The sequence below is a fragment of the Nerophis lumbriciformis genome, linkage group LG02 (genome assembly GCF_033978685.3).
Source record: "Nerophis lumbriciformis linkage group LG02, RoL_Nlum_v2.1, whole genome shotgun sequence".
Lineage (NCBI taxonomy): Eukaryota > Metazoa > Chordata > Actinopteri > Syngnathiformes > Syngnathidae > Nerophis > Nerophis lumbriciformis.
The window spans coordinates 23,038,821-23,064,355 of record NC_084549.2 but is presented as its reverse complement, the minus strand read 5'-3'; the positions used below and the strand labels follow the sequence as shown (position 1 = coordinate 23,064,355).

Here is a 25,535-nt window from a genome sequence, read left to right as displayed (position 1 = left end):
CTTGTTGGAGTGCTAATCAGGCAGATTTGGTCAGTGCATGATTGCAAGCTAATAAATGCTAACGTGCTACTTAGGCTAGCTGTATGTACATATTACATCATTATGCCTCATTTGGAGATATATTTGAGCTCATTTAATATCCTTTACTTTTATCCTCATTGTATATAATTTAGTTTTGCATGTCTCATGACACATTTTATGTATGTAATATTGGCTGCATTTCAGATTGTTGTTTGTGTGCCTTGTTGTTCCAGACCACAGCAAACATTACCTAGCTTGCCAAAGATTGTAATAAATCCACTAGAAGAAGACAGCCTGCCGTTTCCTTTAACTTGGACACACATATCTATACCTTTGGCCATTAAAAGCCAGTAATTTCCAGGAATTATCTCACCTTCTGAGTAGCCTCTGATTTACTTATGGTGTCTAATGCTGTAAAAATGTGTAGAATAAATGTTACATTTCAACATTTCTGTCAACGAAGATTTGCTTCAGCCTGCAACACAGTCATTTTGATAGTAGGCTATTATAGCTAATATAGACATGTGTTACGTCATGTGTTGCCTTCATGATAAGACTTATATACAAATTTTAATTTTTTGCGGCTCCAGACAGATTATTTTTTTGTACTTTTGGTCCAATATGGCTCTTTCAACTTGTTTGGATGCCTACCCCTGGTCTAGATCCCCATTAGGCTGCTGTTTATTTACCTGAATCAGTGCAGATTTGGGCATATTTTGAAAGGTTTATAGGCAAGTATAAAAGCGATCATGAAATAAATATTTAAAATGGAATGGAGTGAATTTTTGCACTCTTACAAAAAATATATATATTTAAAGATTTAAACCAAGAGGGCATGCTACTACCTCACTTCATTGGACACTTATGGTATTTAGAGAAGAACATATTGTAGGCACACCATGTCTTTACATCTGAGGGGTCCACAAATTAAACATTAAACGGGGAAAGACAAAGTTGGACTTAATCGTGCATCGGTAAGTAATGTATTTGATTGACATAACGAGTGCCGTGCTGCTGTGATCGTGACGCTAATGAGAAAAAGGATAAGTTTGTTTGCTGTTGATTTCCTGCTACAAATATTAGTCTCATCTACAATTCATCTCTGCAGTTGTTTTTATGATGTGAAGTTCATATTTTGTCTCATTATTCAGCTGTATATGTCCCTGTTGTTCAGTGATGTTTGCTAGCAATATCAAGATTCAGTATATGCTGTCGAGCCTACCAGAGATTTATTCATCAACAACAACAAGCATTTAGTTTCTGTAATACAAATAGACAATGAAAATACGGTGGATTGGACCAGCAATCACAATATTTATCACTAGGACATTACGAGATGTTAGTTTATTCGCACAACCAGGTCTTCGTAGTTATATTTAGGCATATCAACCACAATTAATGCCATCTCTTGTTCTTTCTTTACGTTTAGTTGTTCTCTCAAAAACTACTAAAATAGTAGAGAATAAACTCGACTGCATCACAGAAAGTTTCTCAAACAAATCAAATGTTCAAACAAACATTTTACAAAGTGATCGCTGCAGACACAAGCATGGTCCGATTGTATTCCACAAGATGATGAAAGAGATATTTTAGGAGCCATTTCCTTTGAAGCACTTCCGTTTTTCCCCCTTTACGTTATCACCTTTATGAACCACTTCTTTTGGGACTCTGTAAAAGCTATTTCCTATCTCTCTATTTGAACGACTGGAACACCAAAGAACAGAACAGCAATACGACATTTTCTGCTCAAACCCGACCCTTACTCTCACTTGTTTTAAACCATCGTGTGAATTAAGCCTCGAAGAAGAAAAATGAATGTGACATTGTATGCAACCCACCTATAGATTCACCTTCACAACATTAGGTACACCTGTGTAGCGGCTCTGCGTTGTGTATTGATCTTCCCTCCCTGCCACCGCTCCGAGCGGGCTGCAAACCCACGTCGCCCGATTGAGAGGCGAGTGTGCTAGCCACTAGACTAAAAGCCAACGCTGCAGCCTGCAGACTCTTGAGTGAGGTTGTCAGGGAGTGAGGTTTACCAACGTACACTGGCTGGCCCCCGCTACACCTGCAAACGCTGGTTGATTCCGACTCTGCATAAAAAAGCTGCTTTTAGCAGCATTAATGTCACTGCAGGTCACACATCGGTGGTATGTGCATGCCAAGATTAGATGAAAATAATACTTTATCCTACCTTTTTATGTGTCTTCTCATAGCCTGAAGCAGAGAGCTTAACTTAAGCACATCCGCCTTGCTGTGACGCCACAATGTAGCCAGTCACAAAACCCCACAGTTCACGCCAAAATGCATGAAACTTAAGATTTGGCGCTTTGATATTGTTTTACACGAGTATTGAACTTTGTAATGACATTTAAGTCAGAAAAGACAATTTTCATCATAGGTCCCCTTTTAGTTAACAAAATGTACACCTTCCTAGATCCACAGCCTTAATCTCTAAAATAAAACAATGGCCATGTGTCTCTGCAAGCAGCCTCAAGTAAAAAGTTGTTCAGCAAAACAGATTACAATGATAAAAAGGTCAGCATCTTTTAAATGAAACCAAGTCTATCAAAATTTAAGAAAGCCAAAAAAAAAATACACAAGTGACCTCATTAGCTAAAAAAGTATTGTAAAAACCAAATCTTTACTGAAATGTTTTGGACTCTCTCCCCTATAAATTTTTACATAATATTTTACAGCAAAATCCTGCTAAGAAACATAACCTCCTTTGCGCAGTTTAAACGATTGCTTAAAATGAGAGATTATGATGTTTTTCTGTAGAGGTAGAGACCACAGGTTTATTGTGGTCTCTCACAGCACGTTGGACCTTTAATCAGCCAGACTCCGACGCCCTAATCCCCCCAGATGGTCCATGATTGACACATCAAACAAGTGGTGAATTTGGCAGAGGCCTCCTATCTGCTGATGCACTGCTGCTGGCGGCAACCCCGCACATTCCTCACACGTCTGTTCAGGTTTTACCGGACAATGGATCAAGAGAGGGACTCTCTGAGTAAACGCAGATACTCTTGTTTTCTGAGTACGACGTACACTTTGGGGATTACCAACACATTTGTACGTGCATTTACCTGATAAACTTGCATTCCTCTCAGGGTCAGGCCGAATATTGCTGTTCCCCTCTCTTCCTTCTTGTCCTGGACACATGAATGACGAGATGTCAGATCACAATGTGGGTCTGGCTAAGCCTTCATTTTAGCTGGTTAACAACAAATCCAAGGGTTTGCTATTGACTCGTGACCTTTTGTAGTCTGTAAAACGTGACAGGTACGTCCTCCAGTCGACAGGATTCCCTGATGAAGAGGAGGACGGCATCACGTGCCGACATGCCCCACAGGTCCTGGTGCACTTTGGGCCCATGGCAGAGGAGATACTCTAGTCCACGCTTGGCTATTATCTAAAAAGACAGAACCACATATTACTAAGCCTTTTGTTTTAATGTTTGGAATTGAAATTGTATTGCTGGCCAAAAATGACAACAATTAATAGTATAATCTAGATAAGCTTCGATCCAGAAGTAATTCCTACCCACAACCAGAAAAAGTACACCTATCTTAACATGTACATGATGACCAGTAATTAAATACTCTCACAATTATGGTTTGTGTTTGGCATACTTTCAAAGTTCATTTGTGTCTGTGACGGTGTGCTGGGAATGTTCCTTCTTCCACAGTCATTTTGAATCATTGAGCCGTACTGATCTGTATATATAGGACTACAAATCCAATTAAATCATCAAATATTCTCGCAAATGAATAACGGTTATTGACAATTTCAGACTAAATATAACAGCTTGTTTAATTTAAAGCAGGGGCGTCCAAAAGTGCAGACTGTGGCTAATTTTTTGTTTACCATGAAACATTCTATAGATAGACAAAATAAACACGACTAGAACATTAAACAAAAAAAAAAGGGAATGCAACATAATCATTCGGAATCCCTGCAACCAACCAAAATGGAGGACGATCTGTATACCACAGGTGTCAAACTCAAGGCCCGGGTGGCCAGATATGACATCTTTTAATGTGCCTCGCAAAAGCCTGGAAGTAATGTGTACTTCCCCTTTCTTAGTAAATGTATTCCATTTTGACAGAAAACAATTATGTAATGCATGTAATTGCATATGTTTTAAACTTTAATATTCTCTGCTCACGCAATAAATATTATAATATTATTCGAGGTGGCAATCTTTAGGCACTTAATGATTTGATCTGATTCCGACTCTTGGGGTGACTATTCGATTCAGAATCGATTCTTGATTCAACACGATTCTCGATTCAATTTTCAAAACAGGTTTTAGGTCTCAAAACTTCCTTTGGTGGCTGACGTATGACTTATATGTGCAGTGAATAAAATGGAGAGGACCTAAAAATGTCATTTTAAAATAAAAAAAGAAGTGATTGTTACCATCCATCCATTTTCTACTGCTTGTCCCTTTCGGGGTCGCGGGGGGTGCTAGAGCCTATCTCGATTTTTGAAAACTAATAATCAATTTAAAATCAAAATAAATAAGAATTACGAATTGGATGTGAATTGTTTTTTGTTTTTTATACCGTATTACAATTTGTTTGTAAGCATTTTAATATATCCTTAAATATCTGCTTGTCAACTTGACTTAAAATTTCATAGCAAGTTGTCCATTAATTTCTATGTACAGAAATCAAATAATCTAATGCATAGGCAACTGTGAAATAACATACAGTAATGAGGCGATTACACATTTGTATTCGTATACAGATAGGCCAAAAGTTTGGACACATCTTCTCATTCAATGTGTGTTCTTTATTTTCAAGACTATTGACATTGTAGTTCATTGTTCATTCATAGTTCATCAAAACTATGAATGAACACATGTGGAGTTATGTACTTAACAAAAAGGTGAAATAACTGAAAACATGTTTTATACTCTAGTTTCTTCAAAATAGCCACCTTTTGCTCTGATTACTGCTTTGCACACTCTTGGCATTGTCTCGATGAACTTCAAGAGGTAGTCACCTGAAATGGTTTTCACTTCACAGGTGTCATAGTTTTGATGCCTTCAGTGACAATCTACAAGGTAAATAGTCATGAAAATAAAGAAAACACATTCAAATGAGAAGGTGTACAGAAGTACAGGCCAAACAACTTTTGGCTGTATATTCACTGTTCCAAGTGGCCTTCTGAAGGCAGCCATAACTGCAATGTGGCCCTCAATAAAAACAAGTTTGACACCCATGCTGTATTTGATTATTTTTGTGCGTCCTGTCATGATACATGTGTACAAATTTCTTGCCACATATGATTAGTTAAGCCTTCAGAAAGGTTTTAGTTGGCGGAATATTAATGTTATTAGTAAAGAATCATAACAAGAAAACAATAAATATCTCAAGGGGCTTAGATTAGATATTACACTAATTTGCTCTGTTACTTATCACACAAAGACAGGCATAGATGTGGATGTTTTGTTCAGATAGTTTCACATGTATTGATTGACCTACAATGTAGTGGTTTTAGGATCTTTAATGTAAAAGATGCATCAAAGTAGATTATTCTATTTTTCTGTATGCTGCGGCACTTGCTGTAAAAAGTTAGGACATGTCTGCTTTAAGGTAAACTGCATGTTTCTAAAAAGCTGCATTTACCAGTTAACAAAACTTTGAGCTTGTTTTAAATAACACCTATCACCTACCCATGGGGGAAAGTACTCCTTTGGCTCGAAGTAAGGGGCGCTCTCTTCCCCCTCCTTGGGCAGCTGGTGGTCACCAAGGTCCGCCTGCATTGCGTAACCCGCCAGCTGGAAGTACACCTCCTCCTGCTGACGACATTCGGAGCGCAGCACCCGCTCGCACAGGTCAGAGTAGTACAGATGGCGTGCCTTGCGTTCACTGGTACCGAGCGGAAAGAAATGAAAACAGGAGGGTTGAACATGGCGTCAGTGAGGAGGACGAAGACGGATGGTGTGGAGCAGGAAAAAACATGCGATAGAAAGCTTGTCAACACAAGAGGGTACATACCTAATTAGTCTGCCGTTCTCGACGTAGTACTGCACTTTGAGGCAGAGCACCAGGGGCAAGGGTCTTTTCTCTAAACCCTGTGGGGGGTAATAGGTATTTTTACATTTGAACTTCTCAAGCTTTGTGTTATTTTTACATGTATTACACTGAAATGGAAGTGTTACAGTTGTGTAGCTAGAAATAATTGACTGTAGATTACCACAATGTGACTTATTTTGTACAAACAGTGTTGTCAGTCAAAGTAGCTAATATTGGAAGAGCCTTCCACTTAAAAAAAGAGACTCCCAAACATATGCAAACTTCCAAAGAAATCTCAAAATGTGTGAGACTCTTACCACATTTAATCCTTTCTTTTGTGATGTTCTGTTTTTATTTGTGCCTTTGTGTCTGTATTGTTATTTCTATGTCACCTGCCAGGGCTGGGAACAATAGATAAAATCTAGCAAATGTGCGACAATCTGACATATTTACAGCTGTATTTTTTTCAGATGTTTATAAATACACACTTTCCCTAACAAATAATGAAATAACATTACCAGCACTTCCAATTGTCCATGTTTTGAACCAGAACTAAACAAAAACAATTACTTGGCAACAAAAATCTTTAAGATCAAATATACCTGTTAAGCATTTTAAAATAGGTTATAAAAACAAGCACATGGCGCTTCAAATATTGCAGCTTCAACACATTGCAGATTTTTAAAGCATATTCTACAATTTTTTGGTACTCAATTAGGCATTTTCAAGCATGAAAATGGCTAAATTAAATAAAAGTATGAATATTACACTAGTACAGGCTACGAGAGGAGACCAAACCAATCAGAATGCGTTGTTCAGTATTGTGGCCACTGACTGGCTTCGGGTGTTATATCATGTCTAGAGGGCTATCATAATGTTAAAAAAACGTATTTATATACGTATATATAAAGGTTTATTTGAAATAGGGACAGATACGAAAACATAGACATCTGAAACAGTTATCCAATGTATGCATCATAGTGTTTGTAGCCAAAACTAATTTACAACACTTGTCCCCAACAACAACAACAACAACAACAACACAGGTTTAGAGAGTCTTAAACAGGTTTTTTTATTCTCTAACTATGATAATATCTAATTTATAGTTTAAAATTCCCACTTCACGGTTCCGGTCATGTCCGGAACCAATTAACAGCGATAAACAAAGGACAACTGTAAGGTTAATGTAAGCCAACTAAAACTAGATCTTTTTTATGTAATTTTTTTCAAAACAATAAATAGTCCCACAAAAAACAACAATAGATGTTTGCAGACTTCCACACTGCACATCACCTTTCCAGACTCCTGCTTCCATTCTTTGGGTAAATACTTGGCCAGCTTCTCCTCCATGTCTAAAAATATGTGCTCATTGTCTGTGAAGAAGAAAGACAACTAGTTAGCAGGCAAACAAAACACTAATGCAACCAGGCAGAAAATGTGTCCAACAATGGGAGTAATTGGCGTGAGAACCAAAAAAAAGGACCTTATTCCATAGGCTACTATGCAGTTTATGCTAATTAACATCATTAATGCAGTTTTACTTGAATCAAATCTCTTTCAGTCAAAGAAATAAATGTTTTGCTGAGAATAGGGCTGTGGTATCAGTCTCAGCTCCGTCCTATGAGTCAGGACATGGGCATTCTCCTTTTCATCAGTCTTATCGCTGTTGTTATGTACACTGTGGCTGAATAATGTTCACCAAGCTGTTTCACAACTTGCTCATGTCACCATTCATCAATGCATGTCGTTTTTGGACCACTCTGACTCATGCTACCTCCTTTAGTGCTCAAACGCTTGAGTAAGAGTTGAGTCAAACCAAGACCCCCCTGCTCCTCCCCCTCAACGTCTTCAGCCAGTCCCTCTTTTTCAACCCCTCGAACTCCCACCCTGCTCATCAAGCCATCCCTCCCCTTCATGAAGTGGAGGAATGCAAGAGTGGATTCCAGGCTTAATGAAGTTAATATTGCAGGAATCCAGGCCTAAGTGATCGCTGAACCAACACCACAAAAACAAAAGGTTGCTTGTTCTAGAGGTGAGCCACGCAGGACTTCCAAGGCATCTCGACACATTCGAGCAAAGAAAGAGAACAGAGGGAAGTATGGCTCAGAGGTCACTGGGAATTACAAAATTCATTGGAAGAGACTTTAAGGGCCATTTTGTGAGAAGATCTTTTTCTATTCTAAAAGTACCAACACCATGTCTGGTCTCTGGTTGTAAACCTATACCTTCTTTAAGGTGGGAACTCACAAACCAAAGAAACCGTATACTAGTTGCATGTATTTGGTGGGAAAAAGACTTGGTTTAGAATGTTTCTCGTTGTTTCGATTGGGTTGTGTTTTTTCTTACCCTGATGTGGGATCTGAGCCAAGGATGACGTTGTGGTTTGTTGAGCCCATTTGTGATTAAGGGCTATATAAATGAACTTTGATTGATTTATGATTGAATGCACATTGTAGTACAATGAAAAACAATACACTGCAAAGTCAGCTCTTAATGTGAAGGGACAAACACCCATCACCCCATCAGTACACTGAATGGGTACTATAGTCACTTGATCGTTATGCATTCTGTTCTAATTGATTGTTTATAATAAGTGTCTTGAAGCAATTAAAGGGACCCAACATGCAAAACCAACTTCTCTTACCAATTGGTACCTGCTATTGTGTATTTGGGATCTGCATACTGTAAGTCCTGAACATTTTAAATCAAACCGTTGAGGCATTTCAAAGATATTTACAGTACAAAACAATCTTGCCTTCTTTGATACTTTCTCCAAACGAGCCCTTTGTAATTTGCTCTGAACTGTGAGGTTTTCTGCTCTGTGACGTCAGCGGATATCTCCATTTTTGATACACATTTACCCAAAAGTGCTTTGTGCGAGTCCGCCATTGTAGTCTGCGCTGTATTTAATAAGCTCCTTCTTTTTCTCAATCCTCTTGTTGTGGGGCAGACTGCCTCGTAGATGCACATGTCTCTTCCACTTTTGCCATTTCTAATACAAAGTAACGTATAGTTCTAACTTTATCTGTCAGTAGACTTGCGATGGAAGCGCTAAAACTACAACAACCACCTTGACATGTTATGTAGACCGAAAGAAAGTGTTTTAAAGTACCAAATAGAATGGAAAAACAAGTTGACTTTGAATGCTTAGTTGGGTTTTATTGTATCTATTAAACCATATCCAATTGTATTTCCAATCCGCAAATTCCGTTCATAAATGTCACACAATGCCACAATTTCAGACACTCATTTTGAATACTCAGCTTTAAATGTCTTTGGCAATTTCCGTAGATATCGGGTCGAATGACATCACAATGGTAACGCTTCTGACTTTGACCATTTCAGCAGATCAGTCATAATGGAAATATCCAAATATTAGAAATAGATGTGCTGTCTATAATTCACAATCTTTTTGCAAGACATGAACACATGATTTTCTTTTTTGTTTGCATTCTAAGTGGTAGATAAATAAACACATAAAAAAGTCCGCTATTACTGAGTTAATGAGGGCTCTCTTTTACACCCAGAAAATCTTCTAAATAACCATGCAAAACCCGCCAACAATACTCTATATACATATTGTGACCTGAATTTTTTTTTTTTTTTTTTTTTTTTTTTGTCATGAAAAAATACAATCATGCTTGCTTACGGACTGTATCCCTGCAGACTGTATTGATCTATATTGATATATAATGTAGGAACCAGAAATATTAATAACAGAAAGAAACAACCCATCCATCCATCCATTTTCTACCGCTTGTCCCTTTTGGGGTTGCGGGGGGTCGCTGAAGCCTATCTCAGCCCTTTTGTGCGAATGAGTGTGAATGACTGTAAATGGGGGAGGGAGGCTTTTTGGGTTGGTGCACTAATTGTAAGTGTATCTTGTGTTTTTTATGTTGATTTAATAACAAAAAAAATTTTTTTTTAAATTTTTTTTTTTTCTTATGTGGCCTGGTACCGGGCCGCGGCCCGGTGGTTGGGGACCACTGCTTTAAGGCACACAGAGTGCAATACCTGGTTGCAACCAGCAGAGGTGCATTTGATTTAGCCTCAAAAACATGACATCAACAATAGGAAAGTGTGCTACATCCAGAAAGACCTTTACTACAGCACAAATTAACTGTGTAGCATTATTTTGATCAGTATGATACTGGCATTAAATGAAAAATTCAGAATATTCAAGAAGAGAATCTCCCGTCTCCTTGGGAGTAATACAAATTAATACATAAATGTATTCTTTATTTTCTATATAGTTGATCAAGGAAATATAATCAAATGCTGCACTGCTTTTCTAGTTTGCCATGACTCAAGTTCATATTTAAGTTTCAACAAACAGCAGTTAACTCATTGTTAATGACTTGTATGACTACTATAATGTGTCATCCATAAATTGACACACTCTGCAAGCCTTCTTCACTTTCATACACTATGGCTCATGTGTCATAAAAGCAGGGCCGGCCAGTGGCATAGGCCGTATAGGCAAATGCTAAGGGCGCCGTCCATCAGGGGGCGCCACGCCAGTGCCACAAATGTTGGAGAAAAAAAAATTAAAAAAAATAAAAATAAATTGGTACTATTATTTCTAAATACCAAAAAATAATCCCACGTTAATTAAAATGCAAAGTAAAGCCTATTTAATAGAAATATTATTTGTTACAACATTACGCCCCTCCCCCCCCGCACGGTGCGCCCCTCCCTTCCCGTATCATGACTCTCTTTGGACGTCACACCACATCAAAAAAATCAACACAAGATGTCAAAACGGCCAAAACTGTCAGGTGCCCAGGGAAGAAAAAAGAGAAAAGAAGAGGAGGAGAAACGAGAAAAGACAGAGGTAGCAGGTAGGTAACGTTAGCCTACATGAAATTATTTGTCTGTTACAGAATGTGATAGTAACCTGGCTTTTTAGCATTAAGCTAATGTTACATGATTCGGCAATTGCTAATCAATAAATAGCTAGTTCTGTTTTAACGTCGGGTTAATTTTGTGGAGGGGGCTAAATTGTTATGGAAAATAATAATGTAACATTAGGTAATTACAGTACTCCCACCTAGGGTGACCATTTCCATGACACCAAAAAGGAGGACATTATGCGCCATATCAATAAATTACTATGGTGTACATAGGACTCTGGTATACTCTTATTTATAGTACAATTTTGAGTGGTTTAAAGATTATGTTTGTGTGGCTGAATAGGAAAAAATATTAAAGTCAAGTGTTTGTTAACAGTATTTGTATTTATTCAATACATTGTGGTGTTCAAAAAGTGACCACTGAGATGAATCTTTTCAAGTGCAGAGTACCACAAAGCATAACATGTGTGGACTTAAATGTAGTTAACATATATAATTTTAAAAAATGCCACAAAAAATTTTCCACATCAACATCAAGGCTGCTTGCTGCATATCTGGTTGCGTTATGCAGAATATGGGCCAAACAGTTTGCAGGGAGCACATCTTTTTGGCTCAGTTTCAACTTCTGATACACTGTTATGTTTGCCACAATTGACACTGGCATTGTCTGCTGCATATGCAGACATGTTTTTCACCTCTAAGCCAGACATCTAAAGTTTTGCCAGCAGCTGGTTTGTTATGGCTTCTGACGTTTCGTTGCTGTCACTATAAAAATCCAACAGGACATGTTGGATGCCTTCATCAAAGTGAAAATACCTTACCACAATGGGAAAACACTTGTTTGTTCCTTTATTTGAGGCGTCGGTTGCCACGGAAAAGGGTAGGTTGTTTTCTTTTATGTAGTCGGTATGTTCCTGTACCGAATAGTGAGCGATGACGTTCTCGCACAATGCCTTGGCTTTTGTTCGGCCACAGGCCATCCCTTTAGCTGTGGGATAGTCACTGAAAATCTCCCGGTCCACTTTCATGCCGCAGTCTAAACTTCTGTAGGACTGGTGATGCTTTACAGCAGTGGTTCTCAACCTTTTTTCAGTGATGTACCCCCTGTGAACATTTTTTTAATTCAAGTACCCTCTAATCAGAGCAAAGCATTTTTGGTTGAAAAAAAGAGATAAAGAAGTAAAATATAGCACTATGTCATCAGTTTCTGATTTATTAAATTGTATAACAGTGCAAAATATTGCTCATTTGTAGTGGTCTTTCTTGAACTATTTGGAAAAAAATATATAAAATAACTAAAAACTTGTTGAAAAATAAACAAGTGATTCAATTATAAATGAAGATTTCTACACATAGAAGTAATCATCAACTTAAAGTGCCCTCTTTGGGGATTGTAATAGAGATCCAACTGGATTTAGGAACTTAATTCTAAACATTTCTTCACAAAAAAAGAAATCTTTAACATCAATATTTATGGAACATGTCTACAAAAAATGTAGCTGTCAACACTGAATATTGCATTGTTGCATTTCTTTTCACAGTTCTTTTTGACATACATTTTAGTGAGGGTCAAACCATCATGGCATGGGGGAAACTCTGGGTTTATGGTAATGAATGGAATAGCCGACTTGATTTGATGTTCAGTTTATGAACTTACATTACATTACATACCCCCAGGGTACCATTTGAGAACCACTGCTTTACAGCATGGTACACCTTGCACAGCTCGCAGCGGTTATCTAGTCATCCAGGGGCGACGAAACTTCACGAAAAAATGTCCTCATTGAAGAGGTGCCGCACGTTTATTACTTTTATGTTTATCCGTACCCGTATGCCGTTCAATTGCAGCTTTCCCCTGACTACTTACGTCGACATCACATCGACAAAGTGTGCAGAAGCCATGGAATGAGTCTCTACTGCTTTTCGTTATAAATTCGTGCTCTTTTGTCCATTCAGAATTACACGAGGTCTTGCGTTTTGGCATGATGCTAACTTTCTGTCAATGTCATGCCGCAGCAGCACATGAACCCTTGTTTACTTTTTTAACCAATGATAAGCAGATTTGTATCCGACACCGCTCTTAGCCAATCATTTGATATGTTACTGCGTTGGGGGCATTTTTTACGGTCTTTGATTGGCTATCGCGCTGCAGCCCAGCAAAGATGAAAAAACTCCGCTCTTCAAGCCTAGTGCCTCAAAAAGGAGGACAAATACATGTCCGGCTTGATGCTGCGCCGGACGCCGGACAGGGCATAAAAAATCCGGACTGTCCGGCCTAAATCCGGACACCTGGTCACCCTACTCCCACCTTACATTCCTCAGGGACATTTGTATTAGATCTTTTAAGAAGGTGTTTTTTGTTTACATTGTTATTGCCTTCTGGTTAGCTAATGTTTGCCCTGCAGGTAATAGTCACTTTTCCACCCCTTTATATATTAGGTATAGTTGTAAGTAAAAAAAAAAGGTCAAAGACAAAGCTATTCGGTTTCTTGTGAGTATATACACTTCACTGCCGATGTGGGGGGGGGGGGCACCTAAAATCTTGCCTAGGGCGCCAGATTGGTTAGGGCCGGGCCTGCATAAAAGGGTGCGTAGTTACATTTAAAATGTTAAATGTTATCAAAACATTGCCTGAAAAGTTACATTTTATGATGGTAACAAATTATTTCATATTGAACCTAAGTGCTCTCAACATAAATTGTCTTTCACTTCAGAGGGTTTACTGCACATTGAGGACAACTTTACAGTTTCACAATTTATGCAAATTCAAACAATCACCGCAAATTATGTGCTGCCTTGCAACTTTGTCTAATGCCCACAACTTCTCTGCACATTTTAGCCATTCTGCATCATTTTCTTTTGTAGACAAACCAGGACCAGCCATGTGTAACAACAGATCAACTTGTCATAGCACAAACGGCAACATTTTCGTCCTCTCACATAGCTCAGACCTACTTTCTGTTCATGTCCATAGCACTAAGCCTTCTGGGTAAAGTAATATACAAACATTTAGCAACACATTGACGTCCTGACTTCCCAGTATAAATGTATATAAATATTCATATAATCTTTATTTATCCATGATAAGACCATTGAGAACAAATTATTATTTGCAACGCTGATCTAGAAATTTACATGACGGATATGTTGATGTGTAATGATAATCTTACTGTCTCTCATTTACCAACAAAAATTAGCACTACATATCGCTTTCAACAGTTCAAATGCTCTTAACGTGCAGGGTTTTATGTGTTGGAACATAAATTAATGCTTCAGTAGGATAAACATTTTGCAAGCGTAAAACAAACAGGGAGAATGTTTGCAACTTGTGGCCGACAGAGCAGACAGCAGACAATAACAAAGTCGTCGGTGGCAATTCTTACTACGATTACAATTCGTAGTTATAGTTAAATAAAACAGTACAGTAATTTGACGATGAGCTCTGAGTATGTGTGTTTACTGCCATCTAATTTCTACTCTTAAGTCTGTGTAGTACAAAAAAAGTAAAACATCAACACAGAATTTATTTTCAAATTTTTGTTGCAGTGTTGTGCTTTTTTAAGGTTACATTTACAAGGAACAATTAAAACATTGATTGCAAATCCATAAAGTGACAAGTTGATGCAATGTTATTGAGAGAGAGAAAAAAAGCCTCAAAACAATGCAACTTTCTGAAAAAGTTGCCTGGAATTCAGGCATCGCCCAAAAAAAAAAGCCAGACTTCAGTGTTATTTCATTGTAAACAGGCCTTAAAGGGACCAAAGTGAGAGGTGGACTTACTTACCTCTCACAACAGTGAGGCCAAACAAGTGCATCTCCTTGATTCCAAGAAGCTCTGTCACTTGGTTGAAAACGTCTAGCCCAGTAGCCTTCAGCTGGAGCAAGTGAACCACAGAGAACAGTGTTTATTATAATGCCACCATGGTAGGAAAAATATATTTTGAGAGAAAGATAATCATAACTTAGAGGCAAAGGCGTTTTCCACTCACCCCGACTGTGATCTCCAGCTGGTGTTTGTTGGGTAGGAGAACGCAAATGTTTCTCTGCTGCTTTATGGAGGACATGATGGAGCAATTTGTAGATCACAACTCTTGTCTTTATTCACAACTTCAACTGCTCCACGGAACTTCATCCATATCTGAATCTCTTGAAGAGAAATAGGACATCAGCATGACATCAGCAAAAGGAAAATAAAACATGCAATGTAAGGTTTGAAGTGGAATTCACATCTTACGCAGGACTCCTTTCATAATGGTTCAAGATGTGCTGTTTTGTTGATCAAATGTCCAGTGAGGCAGAACAAATATACTTCAGTACTTAATCCTCCACCAGGATTATCTCAACAAAGCTTTAAAATCAACGAGCATATCCAATGGAAGTTTATGGGTCAAATGATTTAAACAACACAACAAGCATGTAACAAATTAAGTGTATCATTCTCGAATCCTAATTACGGTAAGTGAACTAATGAGATCAGACATGGTTGTACCTTAAAATTTAAAAGCCCCAAAAAGTCACACAAAAAAGTTGCACTAAAACCCTCATCTGGCAAGATTTTAACAAAGACTTGAAACTTTAGCATTTCTTACAAGACCTCACTCAGTTCAGCAAAGATCACTTAAGTCTGCCTGTGTGTTTTGCTCTTTTTTTGGCTCTCTCAATTTAGTAGGCTAGGATACGATAGGATCAACTTTTATTCATCCCACAGTAGGGAAATGGTGTTATTGCAGTGCAGGGTTTTACATACAGGAGCAGGAGTAAAACGTAATGAAAACCAAAAAATAGTAATAAATACTACATATTTCGCACTTATCGATACAAGGTAAAATAATGGTAGACTTGACCACATATCAGACATCTGACGATAAAGAAGCTATTGGTGGTCTTTCCTTTTGTAATTGTAACTAAGGCTGTGACGATCGATTGGCCACCGATTGATATCAGACAATTGTTGTGAAAAAGTACTTGATCGGTCATTGCCGAATAATGTCTTAATATTGATCGCAAGCCCTGATTTGCTCTGGCTGACAAGCGGCTAGAACAGAAGTAGGGAACCTATGGCTCTAGAGCCAGATGTGGCTCTTTTGATGACTGCATCTGGCTCTCAGATAAATCTTAGCTGACATTGCTTAACACGATAAGTAATGAATAATTCAGCTTGTAATCACTGTGTTAAAAATAACGTTCAAAATATAAAACATTCTCATGCATTTTAATCCATCCATCCGTTTTTTACCTCACCTGTTCAAGAAGTCGCATTAATGGTAAGAAGTATTTTATTTATTATTAGTTAGCTTCAGAATAACAATGTTATTAAAAAGAATAAGAGACTTATTATACTCTAAAAATGTTGGTCTTACTTGAAAATGCACGCATCTAGTTGTATTCAGTGTTAAAAAATATTATATGGCTCTCACGGAAATACATTTTAAAATATTTGGCTTTCATGGCTCTCTCAGCCAAAAAGGTTCCCGACCCCTGGGCTAGAAGCTATTTATTTGTCTCCATACGCCAGTTCTATTCAACTGGCGGCCCGCCAAAGCTTTTCATTCGGCCCGCCAAACATCACCCAAATAAGCTTGATAAAACCATTAAACCTAGTGTTGCTCATATGCAGTACCCCCACCACCCCTGAGGGGACAACAGCGAGGCATATGTGTCACAATGGAGCAGGAGTGGGGTGAGTAGAAGAAGACTACTCATTCAAGCCTAAAAAAACTAAAATAAATTGCGTAAATCAGACTTTTAACAACGACGGGACAACAAAGTATGAATGTTCTTCCCCGAGCAAGTGCTCAAGTCATTGTTTGCTTTCGGACCTTTTCAGCAATGGACACAGTGTTCCAGACAAGCAGCAACAACGGTAGAAATCCCAGCGTGTAAGTTTCATCATGAAACCTGGTAAAATTATTGTAAGTAGATATTGTGCATAAATATAATTAGTATGTTTTGTATTGAAATTGCTGACTTTGTGATGTCTATTGTATTCATGGTCATTATTTTGTCTGAGAGTAACTCTGGCAATCAAAGCTCATTTAATACCTGTAGTGCTAAATTTGACCAGTAGAGGGTGATAACGCCACACGTTAGGTTTAATTGTGTTGAGCCATTCATTGTGTGCATTGTTTGATCTTGTTTAATTTCTATATTCGTTAACATATGTAGTTTATTGTGTGAATCTGTTAACACAAAACCTATTTTATTTATGTAAAATACACAATGGAGAATATTTATGTAAAATACACAAAAAACTTTACACTTTTGTAATGTTTATTTAATGTTAATATTTTCGGTCTTATCATCAATGAAGAAAGAAGTGAAAAGAAATAAATGGGTTGTACTTGTATAGCGCTTTTCTACCTTCAAGGTACTCAAAGCGCTTTGACACTACTTCCACATTTACCCATTCACACACACATTCACACACTGATGGAGGGAGCTGCCATGCAAGGCGCTAACCAGCACCCATCAGGAGCAAGGGTGAAGTGTCTGTAAAACTGAGGAAGGAAAATGATTCCATAGAAGGAACATCAATCCTCAACAAAACTTCTGGAGCTTTTGTTTCTTCATGCTGTTAACAATCCGTCTAGCAGTACATGCTGGAAAGGCGTAGCGAACGAATACAGAACAATGAATGTATTGACAGCGCAGTGTGAAAACCCGTGGAGGCACTTTCTGACAAAACATCAACATTTCGATGTCCGGCCCTTGAGCCCTTAGGTTCGTGAAACTGCGGCCCTCTTCATTATGTAGTTAAATAGCCCTGCCATACGCAGTGTGGAGATGTTTCCCTAAACTAATAATAATCACCTCCCCTACAATAAATAAAAAAATATGATTTGCCTGAATAGCTGGACAGGACAAAAAAAATGCATTTCTTAGGCTCTTAAGTATCATTATCAAGTATTATTATCACTGGAGGACAAGGCTAAACATGTTACACAACAAGAGAAAGTCATGAGCAGGTATGCTATGCTAATAGCTAAGCTAACCTAGCTTCAAACAACACTAATAAATAAGTGCGTCGTAAAGTTTAAGAAGTAAGGATGGAAAGACCTTTTCAATAGAAAATAAGCAGCTATAACCAGGAAATTAACAAGTAGATTAATAAGAGTCCAGAGAGGGCATAATATAACAACACCTGTTAGTGTGTCAGCATTGTTGCACTCAGTACACGACACGTAAGAAGATGATCGGATCAGTCCATACAATAAGTTAGTCATGTGGACACCAAGGATAAAATCAGTATCTAATCGATACTAGAAGGATCAGATCAATATTTTTATTTTCTCTAAATATTTTTTTTGTTGATTTTGTTAATGTTTACAAACTCTGGGAATATAATGTCCTGGACACAGGAAGAGTTTGTGGGCAAAAACCAACCAAAGAGAACATTAGTAGCTTATAGTAGTTTTTGCTTTTGTTAATTATTGACTATTGACTTTGTTTTGCTCCAAACAATTGTTTTCTAAGAAAAGAGAATAAGGAAGTAGTTTAAATATTTTGTTGATATCATTAAACTGTCAAATTGTCAATTGCACTCACCATGAATGAATTGACAAATGTATAGTTAATACATGTGATCGGTATCAGTATTGGTATCAGCTGATCGTATCGGAATCGGCAGCATAAAACTCTGATCGGAAAATTCTTCATTATAGTGAATTATTTCCTTGACTAGTTACAATTAAATAAAACAGTACAGTAATTTAACAATGAGCTCACTGTCATTTAGTGTCTACTTTTAAGAATGTGTGGTACAAAATAAGTAAAACAACATCAAGGTTTTCCTAATTTTGTTGCAATCTTGTGTTTTTTTAGGTTAAGGTTACTAGGAACACTTAAAACATTACCAGCCAATTCATGAAGCTCATTAAAGTTGATGCCTTAAAGGGCCATTTTTAACAAGGGCTATTAGAAGAAGAAGAAAAATCTACACCAAATGCATGTTGGACTCACAATCAAAGTGTTAAGACACCCTTCAGTCCTCATAGAGTAGCTAGCATTGCACACCAGATAGCTCACTCTTGAAAAACTACTGCTTGTTTTAATAATTGCGCAATTTTGAATTACATGAGTGGTTAGTTAAGATAGTTTTACATTTGGGCGGATAATTATTAGGATACAATTAACAAAAGCAAACAGTCCTAATTCAACATATATGTAATGACAGTTTACTTAGAAGCAAGTATGTTACCTACTTACTAAAGATGCAACGTTGGCAAACAAGTCAAGTCTTTTGAACACAGTGAACACAGTTGCTAGCTATTCATTTACGAGCAGTTTTTATAAGCAAACTGAGCATGCTAGCTTCATGTCTCAGAAGCTGTGTGCCCCATGAGTCTCAGTTGTCAATGATGCCTTCATGTGAGAGACTCATGACATCTAAGAGTTTGAGTGGTCCACACTCTTTTAGGGAAGAGGAGCACAAGCAAGAGAGCAAATAGAACCCATAAAATGATGCAATTGGTTTATTAGAATATCCATCCATCCATTTTCTACCGCTTGTCCCTTTCGGGGTCGCGGGGGGTGCTGGAGCCTATCTGATTGGCAGACGAGGGTGTGGTTTCTTTCTTTAAGAAATTGAACCAGGAAGGGTGTACTGGAGAGGAGGCTACGCCGGATAATTGAACCTCGGATTCAAGAGGAGCAGTGTGTTTTTTGTCCTGGTCGTGGATTTGTGGACCAGAGTCCTTGAGGGTGCATGGAAGTTTGCCCAACCAGTTTACATGTGCTTTGTAGACTTGAAAAAGGCATTTGACCATGTCCTTCGGTAAGTCCTGTAGGGAGCGCTTAGAGAGTATGATTTATTGGACCACCTATTATCAGTGTCAGAACTTGGTCTGCATTGCCGGCAGTAAGTCCGACCCGTTTCCAGTAATGGTTGGACTTTGCCGGGACTGCCCTTTGTCACCAATTCTCTTCAAAACTCTTATGTACAGAATTTCTTGGCGCAGTAAGGGTGTTGACGGGATCCGGGTCGTTGGCTGAAGGATTAGGTCTCTGCTTTTTGCAGATGATATGGTCCTTAAATAATAATGGATTAGATTTATATAGTGCTTCACAGAGAAGTGAGAACCCATCATTCCTTCACACCTGGTGGTGGTAAGCTACTTTCGTAGCAATAGCTGCCCTGGGGTAGACTGACAGAAGCGTGGCTTCCAGTTCGCGCCTACGGACCTTCCTCATTCATTCACCAGTGTGAGTGGCACTGGGTACAAGGGTGAAGTGTCCTGCCCTTTGACACAACGGCAGCGATTTGGATGGTAAGAGGCGGGGAGCGAACCTGCAACCTTCAGGTATCTGGCACGGCCGCTCTACCCACTACGCCAGGGGTGCTCACACTTTTTCTGCAGGCGAGCTACTTTTCAATTGATCAAGTCGTGCGGATCTACCTCATTCATATATATAATTTATATTTACTTACTTATTATGTTTTTGTTAACAAGTTAAAGGTGTTTAATGATAATGCAAGCATGTTTAACACACATAGTTAATATTGTTAATACATTAAAGGTGTTTAATGATAATACAAGTATGTTTAATACATATAGTTAATATTGTTAACAAGTTAAAGGTGTTTAAAGATAATGCAAGCATGTTTAACATATATAGTTAATATTGTTAACAAGTTAAAGGTGGTTAAAAATAATACAAGCATGTTTAACACAAATAGTTAATATTGTTAACTTAAAGGTGGTTAAAGATAAAACAAGCATGTTTAACACATATAGATTCCTTTCTTTCATGAAGACAAGAATATAAGTTGGTGTATTACCTGATTGTGATGACTTGCATTGATTGGAATCAGACAGTGGTGATGATAACGTCCGCATTTTCGAATGGAGGAGAAAAAAAGTCCTCCTTTCTGTCCAATACCACATGAAAGTGGTTGGTTTTTGGCATCTTATTTGTCCAGCTTCCGTACTCCTTTGTATACACTTTACAAGAAATACATTGTCGGCAAACTCCGTAGCTTGCTAGCTTGTGCATGCCATCTTTCTGAGACTCTTATTTTGGTAGCGCAGGCAGGATGAAGCAGAGCTTTTATTGTGCAACTGTGCAGTCGGTCTTTGGAGTTTTGACGACAGGTACGGCGCCAGAGTCTGTTGAAATAAAGTGTTTCTCGCCTTCCAGTCGGTAATTTTAATGAGCTGGCAGCAGCCAGCGTCATCTCAGAAGACCCTCGGGTGCCGTGAATGTCAATCAAGTGACAAAAGTGACGTCATAGTGAAGATTTATGATCGCTCATTTTTAGGACTATTTTTTTAATGCCTGGCTGGTGATCGACTGACACACCCTCCGAGATCGACCGGTAGATCGCGATCGACGTAATGAGCACCCCTGCAATACGCCATGCCGCCCCAATGATGGCTTCATCTGGCCAGGATCTTCAGCTCATACTGGATCTGTTTACAGCCGAGTGTTGAACGACTGAGATGAGAATCAGCATCTCCAAGTCCAAGTACATGGTTCTCTCCCCCGGAAAAGGGTGGTGTGCCATCTCCGAGTTGGGGAAGAGATCTTGCCTCATAATGAGGAGTCGTGTTCACGAGTCAGGGAAGAGTGGATCATGAGATCGAGCGGATTGGTGAAGCGTCTGCAGTAATGCGGACCCTATATCGATCCGTTGTGGTAAAGAAAGAGCTGAGCCGAAAGGAAAAGATCTCAATTTACCGGTCCATCTACGTTCCCATCCTCACCTATGGTCATGAGCTTTGGGTTGTGACCGAAAGGACAAGATCACGGGTACAAGCAGACGAAATTAGTTTCCTCCGTCGGGTGGCGGGGCTCTCCCTTAGTGATAGGGTGAGATTCGGGAGGAGCTCAAAGTAAAGTCGCTGCTTCTCCACATTGAGAGGAGTCAGATAAGGTGGTTCGAGCATCTGGGCAGGATGCTACCCGGACGCTTCACTTGGGAGGTGTTTAGGGCACGTCCGACCGGTAGGAGGCCATGGGGAAGACCCAGGACACATTAGGGAGACTATGTCTCCCAGCTGGCCTGGGAACGCCTCGGGATCCCCTGGGAGGACTCCTTTCAAAGAGTCATAAATTCCATCTTTATTACATTACTGTACAGTTGATAAAAGGTTTATGACGACGACAGTTTGACCCTGGAACAGATTATTTCAATTTCCACCATTTCCTAATGAAAAATGTGTATGCGTTCAAGCTATAATGCTCCTTTGTACACAAAAACAAGTAGCCCGTTTGCCACTACGCGAACCCCACACAGCCCCAACTGGTACGAGGCTCATCTGATTAAAGTCTCAGGATGAATTAATCAGTTTAATTACTGCTGTGCGCCGACTCTGATCCCTTTAAAGCCTGCTCTTCACAATAACTAGTCAAGAAGAAGAACAAAAAACAAAAACAAAAGGGCAGAAATGATTGGAATCTGGAGTCACTTACTAACGTAAGGGTTAAAAAACAACTTTTAGATTACAGGGGATGCTTTTCATTATTCAAAAAAGGATTGTAAAATAGCACCTGCCATCTGTGGGAATTTCTTTTTTTAGAATGCGACTCATGAGGTAAGAACATTAGTCTTACCATATTTAATTCATGGACGTGTTCAGACAGAGCCTGGCTCACATCGGGGTGTCAAAAGACAAACAGGCGTCCCAAAAACCTGAAATTCCAGTAACTTCTAAATCTGACTGGCTCATTTTACGTCGCACAAAGTGATGTCAAGTTCATTCAAGTTGTGATGAGGCGACACATCATTTGGTATTATAGGACTTCATGTCGCACACAATTTAACAATCAATAAATAACACGTGTGAGGCAGACTTTTTTCATAATCAATTTGAACTAATTGTCAGCAAAAAATCAGCAGTGGATAAATATATTCTCAATAGGAACACAAGAAACAGTGACTCATTTTAATAAAAAGGAGGATTCGTTCCCTAAGATCTTATATTGTTTTAAACTGAAGGCCTTTTTCCACCTCAGGAAATTGCCATTAAGTCCAAGTCGCGTCAGGATACAGAAAAAAACCTGAGGGTGGAATCCCACAATGACTGGTCCAAATTTGACCATGAGATTATTCATCTTTCAATTTAGAGCTAATGTGCATTTAAATGTGAATGTTCCCACTTTTCAGATGCTTCTTGTATGTGTCATAATAGCCTGACAGCACTGATACAGTATTTTATGTTCTATATCAGTGATTCTCAAACTGTGGTTTTAATTTCCTATATTCCAACACAGTGTTACTGTTCAAGCTGTATATAATATTACCGCTGCCTTGGTTTTAATGAATACTTAGGCTTACTACGCTACTGTATTTCAATGTTGGTCACTATGGTGGTGCTTGGAGAGCCAAGTGTTTTCTGAGGTTGTACTTGATGATAAAAGTTTAAAGAACCACTGTTTTATGTTATTCTTAAGCTTGGCCAAATGAGCGTAAGTGTTGCAAAAAATAATTTAGTGAAATTTAAAAAAAAGAGAGAAGCTGAAAGGGTCGGTTGGCAGCTCTAAACATTCCTGGAATGGGAAAACACCCACTTTTCCTCCCTTAAAAGGATGCAGAAATAGTTCCTACAATGGGTGACTACTGTTTGAGTTTGAGTTTATTTGGAACATGCATGCATACAACATGATACATCACAATTTCCAGTTTCTCTATTCAACATGTTCGAAAAGGAGTAGGAAGAAGCTGAGCTCCTACCCCTTTTCCTTTACATAGCAGTTGCTAAAACGTTTGTTCATTTCCTGTTCTCAATTTATTCACAATATACTCCATAAGTAAAAACAATAAAAATAAATAAATGAATAATAATTGGTGAAGTAAGTTATATTTCATATGGTGAGATAAGTAAGATTATCTAGAAAATGAATGGATGGATGAAATAAATTCAGAATGTTTATCATGGTTCTTCTTCTTTGTACTTTGTAAACACTTTAAGTTTGAAGAGTTTCTTGAAGTGGATCATATTAGTACATTGTTTAATTTCCTTGCTTAATCCATTCCATAATTTAATTCCACATACTGATATACTGAAGGTCCTAAGTGTTGTACATGCGTACAAATGTTTTAAATAAAAACATTTCTCCAAGATTATATTTCTCCTCTTTTGTTGAGAAGAGTTGTTGTATATTCTTGGGTAGCATGTCGTAGTTTGCTTTGTGTATAATGTTAGCTGTTTGCAAAGTCACTATGTCGTGGAATTTCAGTATTTTTGATTCAACGAATAAAGGGTTTGTATGTTCTCTATATCCGACATTATGTATTATTCTAACCATGAATTGATTAACGTGGACCCCGACTTGAACAAGTTGAAAAACTTATTCGGGTGTTACCATTTAGAGGTCAACTGTACGGAATATGTAATTTACTGTGCAATTTACTAATAAAAGTTTCAATCAATCAAAAAAAATGATATTTTTTCTAACACTGTGGTCAGAACAAGCACAAAGTGAGATCTTTACAAATCAGTTGGATGAAGATCACAACAATCCTGATGAATTTGGAGAGGTCCCAAATACAATGGTTGGCATCTAAAGTTTAGTCAGGGGCAGACTGATCATTTAAGACAGATTGTTGCTGAGTCTGACCAGGATCAAAGATGCCAACAGCCATATGTATGCTCATTTAATACCCTTCCAAGACTGTTATAATCCCCACTGCTGGGAAAACAACGATGACTAAAACCACTCATGCACACTTGACAAAAAAGGGGAGGCTAAACCCAATTAGCATTCGATATGTTCAGTAAAAAACAAAAAAACAATCTTTCATTACTAATATATATATATATATATATATATATATATATATATATATATATATATATTCTGAATTTCACTTTAAATTCACAATTAAATGTATGACAGCTTAAAGGCTGTTAATTAAGATTATATAAAATAATACAATTGTATATTTTTCTATTAAATTAGCAGTAGTCCGAATTGAACCAAACGGTAACATCGATTATCCTATTAAAAACGCTACCACGGAGCAACAAGTGCACCAAACTCATCTACACTTGACTTAAAACTTTAGAATAAACTCACCGAACGTCACATGGCGGAAACCAGTTCAATTTCCAGTCATAGTTTGTTCCAACAGTGGCAGAAAAACATGTTTGTTACCCCTGTACGGCTTAAATGTACACTAATGTTGTAGAGATTCCGTGCTGCTGGCCCCCCTGACCGTAGCGTGTGTAGAAGCTCCTCGCAACCACACCGCAGTGGAGCACGTTGGACTGTACCATTGTTAACAGTCGTAGGGGGGAGAGGTCTTGTTTGTGTTTGATACTCACTTCGTTTTTTCCGAAAATTTATTTTTATTTCACGTATTCTAGTGTAGACTTTCAGGTAAATTAAACGTTGTTTAAAAGGGGATACGATATTAAAGTAAGAGTTTACTTTTTTTGTTCAATACAGAATTTGTACCTCCTGTATTGGGATAGTCCGACTAAGGCAATAGTGAAAAACCTACGGCCCGCGGATCGCACCAGGCCCGTGAACAGGTTTTATCCGGCCCGCGTGATGAGTTTGCCAAGTATAAAAATTAGCTGCTTTTTTATTTATTTATTTATTTTTAACAAAATAAACTGCTGTTCTAAATTTGTCCACTGGATGTCACAATAGCAATTCTGTTAGGCAAGCAAGCAGTTTATACCGG

General features: G+C 38.2%; 1 protein-coding gene across 3 annotated transcripts in view; it reads right to left on the bottom strand.

Annotated features, from left to right (window-relative positions):
* LOC133605609 (FERM domain-containing protein 6) overlaps nt 1-25,062 on the bottom strand; it is a 29,711-nt gene extending 4,649 nt beyond the window's left edge. For all 3 annotated transcript variants that reach the window (XM_061958840.1, XM_061958846.1, XM_061958855.1), the window contains exons 1-8: nt 24,923-25,062; nt 14,893-15,049; nt 14,688-14,778; nt 7,344-7,423; nt 6,033-6,109; nt 5,708-5,903; nt 3,281-3,436; nt 3,111-3,176 (exon numbers count right to left, since the gene is read on the bottom strand). In XM_061958840.1, coding sequence (XP_061814824.1) covers nt 3,111-3,176; nt 3,281-3,436; nt 5,708-5,903; nt 6,033-6,109; nt 7,344-7,423; nt 14,688-14,778; nt 14,893-14,967 — 741 coding nt within the window. In that variant the 5' untranslated portion in view covers nt 14,968-15,049; nt 24,923-25,062. The remainder of the gene's footprint in view (nt 1-3,110; nt 3,177-3,280; nt 3,437-5,707; nt 5,904-6,032; nt 6,110-7,343; nt 7,424-14,687; nt 14,779-14,892; nt 15,050-24,922) is intronic.
* Between the last annotated feature and the right edge of the window lie 473 nt (nt 25,063-25,535).